Genomic DNA, 14,941 nt, shown 5'->3' with positions numbered 1-14,941 from the left:
ACCTGGGGAGCCACTGCTCCATTAAAATGATACTGTGGCAAGACTGATTTCACTTAGAAAGAAAACAAAGTCAATTGTAGTTCAGTTGTAGTTCAGAAAACTGCTTATGTTTTGCCCACAGGAAACTGTGGAGTGGGTGTAAGCTGGGCATTAAATCAGAGTACTTAACAATCTCTGATAATTTAGAGTATTTAACAACCTCTGATAATTTTGTTTGACATCCTATGTCTACTATTCTTAGTTATACCCAGATTATAATAATTTATTTGTGCATCCACTTGCCTTGCTTATTTTTCCCTTGTACTGAAACTGAATATCTGGAAGTCTAAGTGATGGCTGTGAGAAGTCATGTAAGCAAAAGATGTTTGTCTGAACTTACTTGCTGATTAGGATAGAGGAGAAAAACAAAAGTAAATTACAGATGCTCCATTCTAGCTCTTCAACATATTTTTAAGACTTGAAAGGATTTCCTGTCTTTCTTTACAGCCCTCAGAATGACTTGTGTAGTGTTGAGTCTCTAACCAAGAGGTGGGGTTCTTTGTCAGATTCAGTACTGCCTTTGAGAGATCTTGGGCTGGGGCATTCTATACTGGGACCTTTCAGGGCAAGGTAGACTTGGAATTGTGTGTAGTTCAGGAAATTCCTGAACCATGAGACTTGGAGTACAGTTTTTTCAAGGGAAAAAGTCAAGTTTTAAGCAAAAGATGAAAGGAAGAAGACAGGTATTAATTTTTTTTTTTTTTTTTTGCAGTACACACCTAGGATGGAATATGTAGTATTATTGCTCAGTCAGAACAATGTATTTTTAAAGTTAGGGGTAGCAAATACAAATACCTGACAGAAATTGTGTTAGGAACTAGGACAGGCTTCAGTAATCAATGGCATCTGCATGGAGTTCTGAGAAAGCATCAGTCTCCCTGCTCAACACAGTCAGCCACCAGAATGGGTACTAACTTCACTTTGTCCTGAGCTGTGTTTGGGTCTGTGAAAGGATGCATATCCCTGTGCTTAGAATTTCTGTTAAAGATAGCAAAAATCTTTGAACCTTTCTTCATTCTGACATAAAATCCTTGTACTGATAATCCCTTTTAACCATTAGTTAACATTCAAGCCCTAAGTCACTTTAAAATCATATTGAATTAAGTTATGGCTGTAGCCTTACTTACATTAATTGAAAACCAGCTATTCTTATGACAATCATCAAAGTGCTGTAGAGAAAAACACAGCACAGTATGCTGTGTGAGCTGCCACTTGGCTTGGCAGCACTTCTTTCTGTGCCAGAGTGGCAGAAGAACAGTGAGGGAGCACAGCAGGCACTGGACTAATAGAAGCAAGCATTTCTGCTAGGTCTGTCATCTAGGGACCATAATGAACTCCAGCAATTGAAACATTAGCTTTGCAGCCTTAATCAAGTGCTGTGTATTTTTCTTCCCTCTGTCTCCTCAGTGTAGAAGTTTTCCAAACTGCTGTGCTGGTTCCTGGTTCCCTGTGCCCTGGTGTGCTCTGAGCCCTGAGCAGCTGCCTACTGTTTAGAGCTGAATGGTTGCACTCCAACACCCTTTGGGTGTGCAGATTCCTTACCTGACATTCTTTGAAAGTTATTTTGCTGCCTGGATTTGGATTTCCTCACAGCTCCAACCTGTTCTCTGTTTTTAGCTGGGTAGGAGTTAATCCTTTAAACCCACAATATTTGCAAGGATTTCAAAGAAATGCTCAGTTCTCATGAGGGACTTGAGTAGGAACTTGCTCCCCTGCAGTTCATGTCCCATCTCTAGAACAGTGGAGAGTTTCTCCTTTGGGTCACATTCCCTGATCTTGACTCTGGTGCCCATACAAATCCCTTTCAAGGGAACATGTCACCCTCTCTTGGGCTGTTTACCTTGCTCTGTCTAGATCTCTCTCCACCAGCACTTTTTTTTTAATTTAGCAGTTCAGATCTTGTTCTTTAAGCAATTTTCTCCCCATGAAGGTAGTAGTAGTAATTCTTCACAGACTTCTAAGTCTGTCAAGAGTTAAAGCTGTTCCACTGCTACAATCATGATTGGAATAGTTTTAATTTAGTAACTCTCATTGTCATTTCCCTGGTGGAAAATTGAGTTCTGGTTTACCAAAAATGTGTATACCACAGACACATGTGCCATGAAATAGTAGTCTCAGCAACATTTTTCTCAAAATACTAATCAGAATGTATAGATTACAATTGGATATGTTTTCCTAGACAATTTTATAGCTGTCAGAAAGCTTGCAAATGGTATCTGTGTTAAGATCACATTTTTCGATGTAGCTTCAGCTAGAACATTTTTACCCTGCAGAGATTAGTGTGAAGTTGTCAACAAGATAGGAAATGAGAAATTATACTCCTTTTTCCATGTGAATATTAGAGGTGATCTTTCATACATGAAGTAGAATTATATGTGTGCTGGGACCAAATTTGAAGTATGCACTGAGCTCCATACCCTTTGAAAATCACTGTTTGATTATTGATAATTCTTGAGTGGTCAAGACCTCAGTTTGTGCTTCTCTAAAAGTAAGATTACCCCACCTTTACAGAGAGCAGCATATGCACAAATAAGTCTTGAACATATTGCATATTTTCTCAACCATGTCACCCAATCAGTAGAAATGGTCTCTTAATGCTTGTGTAAAATTAGAATGGGATTCAAGCCTATCTAGGGAAATCTATTTTTCAGATACCTTTGGGAATATGATTGATGGAGTTGTGTAAATTTTCCCCTTGTTTTCATTGTGTTAAGAACCATGGAATTACACAAACAAGGAGGCCAGAGATGGAGGAAAGGCTGAAGGAAAGGCTGTTCAGGCAGTCAGGCCAAAGGCAAGGCCAGAAAAAGTCATTCTCTTTGGTAATAACCCATCATAGGCACTCACAGACAAAGGGCAGTCTGTCTGACTTTGCAGCGTTTTTTTGGCCTCTACGGTATCAGTTGCCTTTTGGTGGGACCATGAGCATCTGCTGGAGTTATGGATGGACTGTTCAGAGATCAGTAGTCTAAAGGCCAAGTGACTCAAAGATTTCTTGCCATAGGGGTGGTAAATGAAAAACTGGGTTGGAATTACCAAGGAGTAGACTATGAAGACCCAAAAGTTAGTTGATCTAGTGGGGTAAGCTTCAATGAGAGTACTCCCATATTGGAACTCTGTATTTCAAACCAGATCATTATATTCTGTGTAGAGCTTCAACATGAAATGTATCTATTAATTACATATTTATTCTCTGTGTGTAGCGAGTCAGTTTTGCCTCACTCAGAACCTCTACACCCAGAGCACTGATATATAGCTCTGCTTTTTACTGAGAGCTTTAAACTTTTTGGTTATAATCACTCCAAACTATAGGTGAAGAATCTGAGTACAGGTATTCATTCAGCACTCCAGGCTCTGCTATATCAAAGGGTCAAAGGAAAATATGAACAGAGATCAAATACTTTAACACTGAAGCAGAAACCTAAAGGTCCTTAGCCCTGTCTCAGAAAGGACTTTTTATCCAAGTCCCAGATGTGTTGCCATGCAGCTGTTACATTCAAATTTTTTGGAAGATCTGAAGACTAGGATCATGTCTGTAGAATGAAAATGGATGTCATCAGTAATTTTCTTTGTCTTTCTTTCCCCCTCTCATAGGCAGATGATAACATTGTGTAGGGCTGTGGAAATATAAAAATTAATAAATAACTCTTTAACTTAGCTGTAAGTGCATTTTTACAGGAGAAGATAGTAGTGAGCTTTTAGGGAAGCATTAAAGTTGGAGAGGAAGGTGGGGGTTTAATTATTTAAACCTCTTATGATATTGAAGTGTTTGAGGAAAAGTTTGAAGGATTGAAGTCAGGCTTGGAAATGGTACTGTTGAAAACTGCATGATTTATAATGGGGCTCCAAAAATCCAGCTCATGCTGTAATTTTGGGTTGGTTTTATTTTTAATTTTTAGCGAGGAATGAACAGAATTTTCAGGAAATCTGTTGATTTTCTATTTTTTCTATTTCTCGTGCCTGCTTGCTTGTCAGGTTTTGAGCTTGGCTTCGCTATGGCGAGTCCCAACGCGCTGGTGTGCTGGGAGGCCCAGTTTGGGGACTTCCACAACACGGCTCAGTGCATCATCGACCAGTTCATCAGCTCCGGCCAGGCCAAGTGGGTTCGGCACAACGGGATCGTCCTGCTCCTGCCGCACGGCATGGAAGGAATGGTGAGCACGTGCCGAGGGGAGGGCTGGCTGCACTGCCCTCTGCAGCTGGGAAAGACAAACGGGGATGGGGATCCCCACATGCACTGTTGAGCATGTAGGGCTGCCTCAGTGTTATAAGAATTCAGATAGATTGACTGGTGAAAACCAGAAAACCCTGAGAAACATTTCTGAGCTCTTAGCTTTGTGTCCTTGTTAGTGGCATGTACACTTCTCCCATTTTTTTTTCCTTTTTTTTCTCTCTTCTTTGGTAACTTTCCATTAGACACTGCCTTCTTTCCTCAGAAAGCTGTATTTCAGTGTACAATATGAAAAAAATCATGTCTGAGAGTGCTTGCTTGATTTTATTTTGCATGAAGTATAAATTCTGCACTAATTTCTTTTGCTATGAAATGATATAAAACAACTTTAAAATGTCTTCAAAAATCATTGACCTTGGTCAATTTTGATATAATAAGAAATCTTCATCTTTCTGGAAAAGAAGATATTTCTACTAGTTGTTGACTCTCTTCTTTGGTGGCTAGTAGGAGGAACTAGGCAATGTCTTAGAGGGAAAGGGTGTGGGCACACCCTGTGTATAAAGTTACATGAAGTTCGTATCAGCAGCAGAATTGTTCTTCAAACATTTTAAATTCTTTTTAAGTTTACATAAGCATCATGTCAGGCAAGGTTAATTTTCTCCTTTTCAAATACATTAGCCTTCATGAATTGTTGCATGTATGTTTCTAGTTTTCTATTTAAAAAAGCATAGTATGTGCCACAGTGGCAATCTCCAGCTGTATAAATGCTTTAGACCTTTTCACCACAAACTGTGTCATTTCTATTCTCACAAACAAGTTCGTTTATTTCCATTCAATTATGATCCTGTGCTGATACACTGGGGTGCATTCATGTCTTATGAATGGCTTTCCACATCCATTGTGCTTAAAGAATAATGGGTCTGATGCTGTTCACAAGGGTTTTGATAAATTAATTTTTTTAACTGTATCCTGAGGGGACAACCTGAATGAGCCCTCAGCAGGAGGTGTGGTCCTCTGCAGGGAAGCACTCAGCTTAAGGGGCTGGTTCTCTGCTACTTAGAATACATTTAATCTTTTTTTTTCCCATAGCCACTTGGCAGAGAAGATTTGCACAGGTCTTCTGAAACATGCTTATTTTGCTACTAGTGTCAGCTGCTTTTGGAATATTTCAGAATCCCACCAGGCTGCTAAAATCTTTTTCTCTTCCCAGAGGACCTTTTCATTACAGGAGGACTAGTCTTTGTATAACTACAGTGTTGGGGACAAGATGATTTGGGGAAGGATTCTTAATGGGATATGGATCCCTTCACCTCTAGGTCATGCATTCACAGGCAAGTTGGCTGTGATTGAAAGACTATGCAGCCTAAGGGCTCCTTGGGGACTCCTCTGAAAGTAGCTAATGGATTCAGTATAGGTCTCACTGGATAGGTGGTCACAGCAGAGATAAACCCTACCCCATCCCACGCAGTAGCTGCTGGCAGTCTGATTGGTGGTGTCAGCACAGAAGCCCAAGATGGATGTGAACACTGAGGCTCTGGACTGAGGTTGTTGCTGGGGCAGTGTGTGAGTGATGGGAAAGCCTCACCTGCCTCTCCTGTAATTGTTTGCTGGTAACATCTCTGTTCCCAGTGTACTGACTGCAGTGTGCCTGTGAAGCACTGGGTTTTGTGCTGTGTGTGCCATGCTTAGTGCAGGATTTGATTTACAGCAAACAGATGTGAACAGCAGAGGTGCTGCAATAAACTGGGCTGCTACTCTACTGTGCACCACAGTTTTCTGCAGCTTTGCTCCTTGCTCTCAAGTCCTTTCCTGTCTGTGACCACATTATTTGGTACCTCAAAAGTGGAGGCAGAATTCTAAGGAGCAGTGATACAAGGCACAGTTCTAGGCTATTTGTGTTATACCTTTGTTGCCAACAGAATGTTTTTTTCCTTTGAATTCCCTTAGTCCATGAAGCAGACTGAATCATGGAGTCCTAGAATGGTTTTTGTTGGAGAAGACTGTAAAGACCATCTAGTTCAAACCTGTTCACTATGGCAGGGAGCCTTTCACTAGACCAGAGACTGCTCAAAGCCTCATCCAGGCTGGCCTTGAACGCTTCCAGGGACGGGGTATCCACAGGTTGCTCTGAGCAGCCTGTGCCAGTGCCTGCCACCCTCACAGCAAAGATTTTCTTCCTTGTATCAAACCTATGCTTGCTCTCTTGCAGCCTAAAGCCATTCACCCTTGTCCTATTGCTACCTGACCTTATAAAAAGTAGCTCTCCAGCTTTATTGTAGGTCCCCTTTAGGTACTGTAAGGTGCTGTAAAATATTTCCCTGGAACCATTTCTTCCCCAGGCTGAACCATCCTGACTCTCTCAGCCTGCCTTCATAGGAGAGGTGCTCCAGCCCTTGGATCACCTTTGAGTCCCTCCTATGGAGCTGGAATCCTGCACTTGGAATTAGGAAGGAGGATGCGTTCAGTCAAGGGGGACCACCAGTTGTCAGAATAATAACTGATGTTGGAGTTAATGAGTTAAGATTTCAATAGAGGAAGTTACTATGAGAGATAGCTATAAAAAAGAAGAAATCTCTTTATGAACATTATTAACTTAGGAGACGTGGAGAGAGTTGAGAGGTGTAATAGTTTGTCTTTGGGTTAAAATACTTAACAGCTGTGTGAAATGAAAACCCTTCCTAAGGGCACCTGTCACTTGAACAAGCCAAGGCTGTCAGAAATAGCAATACATAAAACAGCACATTGCATTCTCACACTCCTCACAGCTTTCTCTTATCCTTTATAAACAGGGACATGAAAAGGAAAAACAACAGGTTCTGCGACATTCCTTATTCCTGATTATTTCTGTGGCCAGTATCCATGTTTTGCTAATGTAAAATGGAGCTAACAGCATTTGTGCAATTCAAGTAATTGCCATGGGTACTGCTACTGAGACGGTGGATGGGAGTTCAGTAATGACAGAACATAAAATATCTCCTGAGGAGGCAGAAATTAATCGTAGGTTAGTCTGGCAGATAATGCGTGTGTGTATTTTGATCCATTTTAGCTAAAGCATTCATCTCAGTATTTGGTCCTGTACAGAACAGTGAACAATAGTAGGAGAGATCCTGTGCCTGCTTTTGTTGCTAATACAGCAGAAGTGGTCAGCAGTTAACTTTGTGTTTGCTTCTGTTCAGCATACACGAAGAGTGAGTCCCTGCAGTTCTCTGAGGCACCCAGTGCTTCTCTTCCTGACATTCCTGGTGCTCCTGTTTGCTCTGCATTAGCAAGGTGATTGTTGTGCCCACATGGACCCACTGCCTTTCCAGTGGTCTTCATTCTGCAGCTAGTCTGAGGGTAGAAATCACTTGCAGCTGTCAGAAACAGCTGGAAATACAAGTGAAACCCAAACTCCTATGAAAGCAGAAGATGAGGAATTCTGTCCTGTCTCCCACTGCTGTTGTTGATGCCTTTGGCTGGGGGGCAGGTGTGCAGCTGGTGCAGAGGGGACAGGAGGTACTCATGCAGTGAGTGATCTAGACTGATGTCTAACTGCTCAATTGGCTCTTTAACATGGTTTTAAATGATACTTTTACCAGGGTCCAGAGCATTCATCAGCCAGGCCTGAGAGGTTTCTGCAGATGAGCAATGATGATTCTGATGCCTATCCAGTAAGTAGTTTTGTCCTTTTCTTGCTTTTCACATCCCAGAGATTTTCTGTTAGTAGTATCCTTTTTGCTAGGTATGGCAGGTTAGGATTTAGCTTCAAGTCTTGGTGTAACTTTAGCTTGATCCCAGTAAAGGTAATGGAAGTCTGCAGCATTGCTGCTCATTACAAAGCTGAGGTCACATACAGTTAATCTCTGGCAGCATGATCTTTTTATGGCTGTTCCTCAGGGCCCGTGATCCCGCTTGTTTATACTGCTGTGTGTACTGCAAATAGGTGTCTCCAGCCAATTTCTAAAGGAGGTCAAGTGAGACTAGCCTGGCTCTTTGTAGTGGAGCTAAATTGTACTGCTAGGAACACAAAAATAAGCAGCTTCTAATTTTGATTGGGCTAAGACTTTCACAGATTGGCTATTCACTTCTACAGATAAAGTACACAGCTGTACAGGATGGGAAAGAGAGTGAAAGCCAACTGTACACTAAAAAATGAATTACAGTTTAACGTTCTTTCAAAGCGGTTCTATTTTGTTTCTTCCACCTGCTGATATCCTAGTCCTCTTCAGTCTTCCTTCCTGGACTTCCCATCTTTTCTGAATTAATGGAAACTTTTCATATTGATTTGCGTAAATTTTTGGGAAGAAATAGAAACAGAAACGATGCTTTGTAGAGATGGTTCCCTAGCCAATAAAACAATCTCAGCTGAGAGCTGCTAAATAAAATTTTTGAGGAAAGAAGTTTGAGAGTCAGAAATAGAAGGATGGTTTTCAAGCCTTTTATCTGATCTTTCAGACATTTTTCTAATGCCTTTAATGTTTCTCTCAGGAGTTCACTGAGCATTTTGAAGTTTCCCAGCTGTATGACTGCAACTGGATTGTGGTGAATTGTTCTACTCCAGCCAATTACTTCCATGTCCTCCGAAGGCAGATCTTGCTGCCATTCAGAAAGCCGGTAAGGTTACCTGAATGGACTTGATTATTCCAGCTAAATTAGCCATCAGACAAGGAGTGGCCTTTGCATATGGCACACTGCTGAAAAGGATGAGGATTTCTGGTGAAAAACCTTAACTGAACACACGTTGAAGTTGCCAGTTTGATGGAAAGAAGCTCAGCTCTGATTTACTATGGCTCTAAAACTTGATTTTCAGCTTTGCTTCCATCTGGCTATGCAGATCTTCAGATGAGCTTGTCGAGATATTAGTGATGTAGCTTACAGGTTGCAGAACTATCATCTGCATGTCTAATTGCTGGAACTTCAAAGACCCAAGATGCAACTCTTGAATGTTTTTCTGGTTCATAGCCTGTGATTTGATTTTGTTGTCAAAAAAAGCATAAGCAGTGAGTTTTGAGAACCTGTAAAAAGAGTAGGCTACCCAAATCTTCTGAATAATTTTGAAACTTTCATGGCTTTCAAAACAGGGGAAAAATTTACTGTGTTTGCTGTTCATACTAATTTATTTTCTGTCATACTCAGTTTGTGGGTTTTGTGTGCACAGAGTTACAAATGTTGCATATGTAATGAAGAAAAAGCAGCTCCTGAGTCTTGGAAAAATTTCTGTCTTACAGCTGATTGTTTTGACACCCAAGTCACTGCTGAGGCATCCAGAAGCTAAATCCAGTTTTGATGAAATGGTATCTGGTAGGTCACCTCAAAGTATTGTGGGGAAATAATTAGCTATACCAAGTTGCATGTCAGACTCTGACTCTGCTCTGCAGAGTTTGTCTTCTCTTTTGGCATAATTCCTGTGGAGCTGCCATAGTGAGAGCTAGCAGGGACTTCTGCTGAAAACTTTGCTTTCACAAATAGGTTCTTAATTTTGACAGGTTTATCTTGTAACCTTAACCCTTAAACTTAATGGTAAGTGCATTCCCATCTCTGCAGTTTCCCCTCAAGAGGCTTCTATGCCACTCTGCCCTTTTTCTCTTCATTTAAATATGTAATTGTTCTTTGTACTGCCCATGCCTCCTGCCCCCATGACTGAGGGATAGGTTGTAATTACACTGGGCCCATTTGGAAGAATAATGTGCCCAGTTCTTGTTACAGTGCTTGGTTTGGGGCTGCTGTGTCACACCAGTGATCTAAAGTGAGACCAGTGAGTTCAGAGCTGTTGTTGGCACGCCATCAGCACCAAGAGACACACAGTGACTGCAAGGGGAATATCAAACACTGCAATGGTTTTGTCCTGCCTTGCACTGTGTTGCAGTGGCATCAGGAAATGCAGTGACATGTAATGAGTGAGGGATTAAAGTCACTCTTCAGAGTGAGAATGTGGGCATAGGTGTGCTGGTCTATCTCCAGTTCCAGTGAGGTCTTGACTACTGTCAGAAGAGAGCAACTGCTCAGTTTTTTAAAAGCAACTTACACTGTATAAGTGTGCTTAAATATTGTATTATTTTATTTTTGTAAGTGTGTAAAATCTGCTTCTCAAGCAAAGGTATTTGCTGTTTTTATTACTGTTTAAAAGCTCAGTAGAATGGGTCAGATTAGAAATTCTTTAGGCTTTGGGATTTGTCACTTTGTCTTGGGAGTCCCTTCTACTTCAGGCTAACCTCAGTAGTGGCCAAACTCCAAATTAACATTGAATTTTGGCATACTTTCATGTTTCTGCTGAAGAGGACAGCAGGTAATAAAGTGTTTCTGACTCTCAGCTAACCCTTTTTGCTCTGCTTTTAATTGAAGGCTGAGAGAGAGGAAGATTGACTCCAGCTGACCCAATGAAGCACAGATTCAGTCTTTTTTAATGATGAATTCTGCTGTTCAGTGGGACAGGATAATTCTGATATAAATCAGTTCTTCTTTGATATGTTTGTGCTGTTGCTTTTCTTCCCCAAGATAAATGATTCAAACAGGAGCTTATTCTCCTGCTAAGGGGGTGTGCTGATTCAGAATAGGAGGTTGAGCTGCTGTCTGCTACCCTGCAGTTGTTTAATGTGGAAATAGTTCTACTCAATCATATAGGAGAGCAAAGAAAAAGATCTTTTAGACTATCAAGTCCCTCTTCCAGTATCCCAAGCAAAATTGTACTCCTGGGAGGTGGTAGCATTGAAGATATGCATCTGAAATGGTACTTGTACATTAGCATTTATACATATGGCTCAGCTCTGTGCTAATTCTTGCTTTGGCTATTGCTGTTTTAGCTCTGAAACAGAAGTTTAAATCAAACATACAGCAGTAATGTGTGTGCTTGGGTAGATATTTCTGCAGTTGCCAGATTTAGTTGCATTACGGATATGTGTTTTGTTTTTATAGACTATTCTGAGATTTGTAAAGCTGTATTAATGTTACATGGTTGAGATAATCTTGGAAAGAAGGAAGAGAATAGTTCAGGTGATTCTCTGGATAAAAACCCCAAACTGGAAGCAAAGTTGAGCTGCCCAATCAATTTAAAATTAAAGATGTAATGCACAGCACAAAGCTGAAAAACAGTCTGCTGTTGATATGATTCTGTCTGTTGAGTGTAGTGAAAGACTGGATTATTGGAAATCCTCTAACTTCTTGAAACAGAACTGCTGAAAGTCACTTTAGGCAAGTTACCAGTGGGAAAAATAGGACCAGAGAGGCAGGAGAACCCTTTTTATCCCTGCAACCTACTGCTTGCTCAGTAAAGGACTAAAGGGCTGTTTCCTGGGCTGCTTTATTGAAATGTCAGGTCCACTGAGGGCACTTTTTCTAATTTGTGCTCCAACTAGGTACCAGTTTCCAACGTGTGATTCCTGAGAATGGGCCAGCAGCTGAGGAACCACATGAGGTCAAGCGCGTGATTCTCTGCACAGGAAAAGTCTACTATGACCTTGTGAAAGAGAGAAAGAACCAAGACCTGGAGAAACAAGTAGCTATAACCAGACTTGAACAGGTGAGCTCCCTGATCCTCAGAAGACAGGGTGGTGGGGGTTCCTGTGCTCTCTCCTAGAATGGATGGTGATAGCATTTTTCTAGCACTTAGCATCTTACAAGACATATTCTAATCCTTTGTGGCCTTGTGGAGAAGGAACACATCAACAGCATACTGGACAATGAGATCCAGAAAACTTGATCACTTTGTTATGTTGTTCTGGAAGAGTTAAGATTACAATATCATAGCACCTGAAATTTGAATATGCAGTCTGCTAGCATTAAATGTTGTGAATAGTGCCCTTTGAAGTTATGTTATCATTCATTGATTAAGGGCATGCTACAGCTACTTCACTAAAGAAGGCATAGGAGTGCAGGTGGTCTGGACTACAACCTACTTCTGTTCATACCAACACAACTATAAAATACTTGTGTACTCATTTCTGAGCATTAAATCAATTAGAGAAACATGAGTCACTCTCCATGGAAAAGTAATGACTCACTGTGGGCTATTACCACATAAGAGAAAGCCTTGACAATTATTACCCTCCTTTTCCAGATCTCACCATTCCCCTTTGACTTGCTGAAAGAAGAGCTTGAGAAGTATCCAACTGCTGATCTGGTGTGGTGTCAGGAGGAGCACAAAAACAGTGGCTATTACGATTACGTCAGACCTCGTTTCCGCACTATTGTGAACCGCACTCGACCCATCTGGTATGAGACTTTAAACAACTGCTCTGGCTCCTGGGCTCATGCGTTTGCTTTTAAATTTGATTGGGATTGTTTTCAGGTATTTATGGGTAAGTCAGCTTCTTCACAAATCAAAACCTCTGAGTCTGGGTTCTTGGGTGAAGAAGGGAAAAATGTAGACAATTATTTCTCAAATATAAGATGCACATATAGCTCCTCCTTGTAGATCTAAAAGAAGATCAGTAGCAACTAGGTCTGTATTTATTGCTACTTAGCCCAGCACTTAGCTCTCTTTTCTCTAAGATTCTGTCATTTTAAGAATTTCATTCCAGATATTAGGTTTCTGCAGGAAACAGCTGTTGTGAGCTCAGTTCAGGCACTTTTGCATTTATTTTAAATGATTAACTCTCAGATCTGCCCATGCCGCTGTCAAAGGAATGTGAGTCTTCATTGCTAAAAGCAAGTTACCTAGTTATGAGACAGTGTACCTGGCTGCCCTGGGAGGGATGGGAAGAAGACACAGCTTAACAGTGGTGGTAGGAAAGAGAGGGAAGCTGACCAGAAGGTGTAACTTGGTACAACTTAGATTGATTTTTATTTAAGAAAGATTGATGACTAAATATCCAAACCTGCCAAGCTGATTTGAATGCATGAAATAGCATGTTCTCATGCTTGTTATTGTCAAAATAGTGTCTCTTCTCACCTCACTGTCTGCCCAATTTTTTTGTTGTGAAGGTATGTTGGCCGAGAGCCTGCTGCTGCAGCTGCCACAGGCAACAAGAACACACATCTGGTGTCACTCAGAAGGTTTTTGGATACAGCTTTCAACCTGGAGGCCTTTGAGGGAAAGACATTCTAACTGCAGGGCCCTGACCTGTCTCTGACTGCAGGGGACATCCAGTCTGGATGTCTGGTAGTCTCTCAAAACATTGCATCCAAAAGGAAAGTGGGGAGAATACTGGAAAGTATGTATTTTTTGCTTTACCAAATAAAAGGATCCTGCAGCTGTCTTCATTACTCTGTACCTTGCTTTTTAGTTTATAAGGAAAAAAAATTCCAGCTTATCTTCCACCATTTTTGTCACTTGTCTATTTAAATTGGGACCTCTTTGACACAAGAAGCTTCTCCTATCCCAGAATGCAATGTGTGCTTGGTGAGGTTCATCTCTGTCTGTGGGCACTGTCTAATTACTGTAAGTAAGTAGAGCAGGCATGGACAGCACCATAGTTATGCACACAAGAGTCATTACCACAAGGAAAAGAAATTACTTATTTCTGTCTATATATCAGAGAAAGTAATGAAACTGAAAAGCAGAGTTAGTAGATGACTTTGGTAGAGAAATGTACCAGCTGTGTTTGTTGGAAGGAGATGGTGAGGTAACCTGGAGGTGTGAGGAGGAGGCTGGAAACAGGGAGTCACATTACAGAGTTGTTCAAGTGGTGATAACAGAAAGTAGCATAAACCACTTAGATATGAGGTCAAGAAGGGCAGAAGTAAAAGGGACCAAGAAAAGGTTGTTTGGGGATACTTGAAGAGGGAAGAAGTGTACATGAGATCACAGCTGACAGAGCAGTGGGTGATCACCAGGAGAATTCAGCATCAAATGACTTCAAAAGTAAGAGGTGCTCCTGCTCCCTGGGCTGCCTGCTTTGATGCTGGTATTAGGGAATTGTGGTATTAGGGAACAGTGGGGTCCTGTAAACATCTTTGTTTTGGATGAGAAGTCTTTCCCTCTCCATAATACTAAGATATGCTTTTCCTTGACCATTACAAGATGGTGTTTGGATGAGAAATCTGTTTTTGCAACAAGCAGTTGGTTTTCTGCTTTGTCCAGTGCTATTCCCTACCTCACACCTCCTTGCTGATAATAATTCAGCTCTGAAATGGCTATTCCTGATTTGCTCACCCTTTTTTTTAGAGGAAGGTGGGCAAGCAACAGCTGCAGATTTACCAAAAGCACATGCTATGGTTTTGCACAAGTAGTGTTTGATTTTTTTGGTCCCTTACGTTTATCTGTCAATTAGTATCTCAACTGCCATGTACTTTGAGTATGGGCTTAAAAGTGAACCTCCTCAAGAGCTGCTCTGTGTCAGGGGGCTGATGTACAGCAAGTGCTGGAGGGGAGAGAGCAGCAGGGGCTGTTTCTCTTGCTGGGAACTAGTGCTTGGCTTCTGGGGAGGCACTGCATGGCAGGGTGGTCAGAGAAGCATTGTTGTGCTTCCTCCATAGTGCTAGAAGGCAGGTGAGCCCAGCTTTCCTCTCTCCTCTTGACATAAGAACTAGTATTGTCAGAAGTCCTGTTCCCTCTGCCCCAGGAGAACTGGCTCTGAGTGGGCCTTGTGAGTGCAGGTTTCTGCAGCACTAACCTGTGTAGTGCAGGAGGCTTTCTGCCCTCTGTGTTCTGGCTGGCAGAGGGAATGGTGAGGTGAGCAGTATCCATGGGGTGCAGAGGATGGCCATGCCTGGGCTGGGGCAGGGAGCTGGAAGCAGCTGCACAAAGGCCCTGAGGGTCAGACTGGACATCCCCTGCAGCTGCCTGGAGACAGCATAACAAGTGACTGGAAAACA

General features: G+C 41.6%; 1 protein-coding gene across 2 annotated transcripts in view; it reads left to right on the top strand.

Annotated features, from left to right (window-relative positions):
- OGDHL (oxoglutarate dehydrogenase L) overlaps positions 1 to 14,042 on the top strand; it is a 49,430-nt gene extending 35,388 nt beyond the window's left edge. For both annotated transcript variants that reach the window (XM_054277196.1, XM_054277197.1), the window contains exons 17-23: positions 4,015 to 4,193; positions 7,789 to 7,860; positions 8,678 to 8,803; positions 9,418 to 9,490; positions 11,542 to 11,705; positions 12,243 to 12,397; positions 13,109 to 14,042. In XM_054277196.1, coding sequence (XP_054133171.1) covers positions 4,015 to 4,193; positions 7,789 to 7,860; positions 8,678 to 8,803; positions 9,418 to 9,490; positions 11,542 to 11,705; positions 12,243 to 12,397; positions 13,109 to 13,232 — 893 coding nt within the window. In that variant the 3' untranslated portion in view covers positions 13,233 to 14,042. The remainder of the gene's footprint in view (positions 1 to 4,014; positions 4,194 to 7,788; positions 7,861 to 8,677; positions 8,804 to 9,417; positions 9,491 to 11,541; positions 11,706 to 12,242; positions 12,398 to 13,108) is intronic.
- The last annotated feature ends 899 nt before the right edge of the window (positions 14,043 to 14,941 follow it).

This window comes from Melozone crissalis, unplaced genomic scaffold, assembly GCF_028551555.1.
Source record: "Melozone crissalis strain CALT ecotype California unplaced genomic scaffold, PUWL_Pcris_2 ptg000019l_1, whole genome shotgun sequence".
Classification (NCBI taxonomy): domain Eukaryota; kingdom Metazoa; phylum Chordata; class Aves; order Passeriformes; family Passerellidae; genus Melozone; species Melozone crissalis.
The sequence above is the reverse complement of the archived record's forward strand: the minus strand, read 5'-3'. Positions and strand labels throughout refer to the sequence as shown.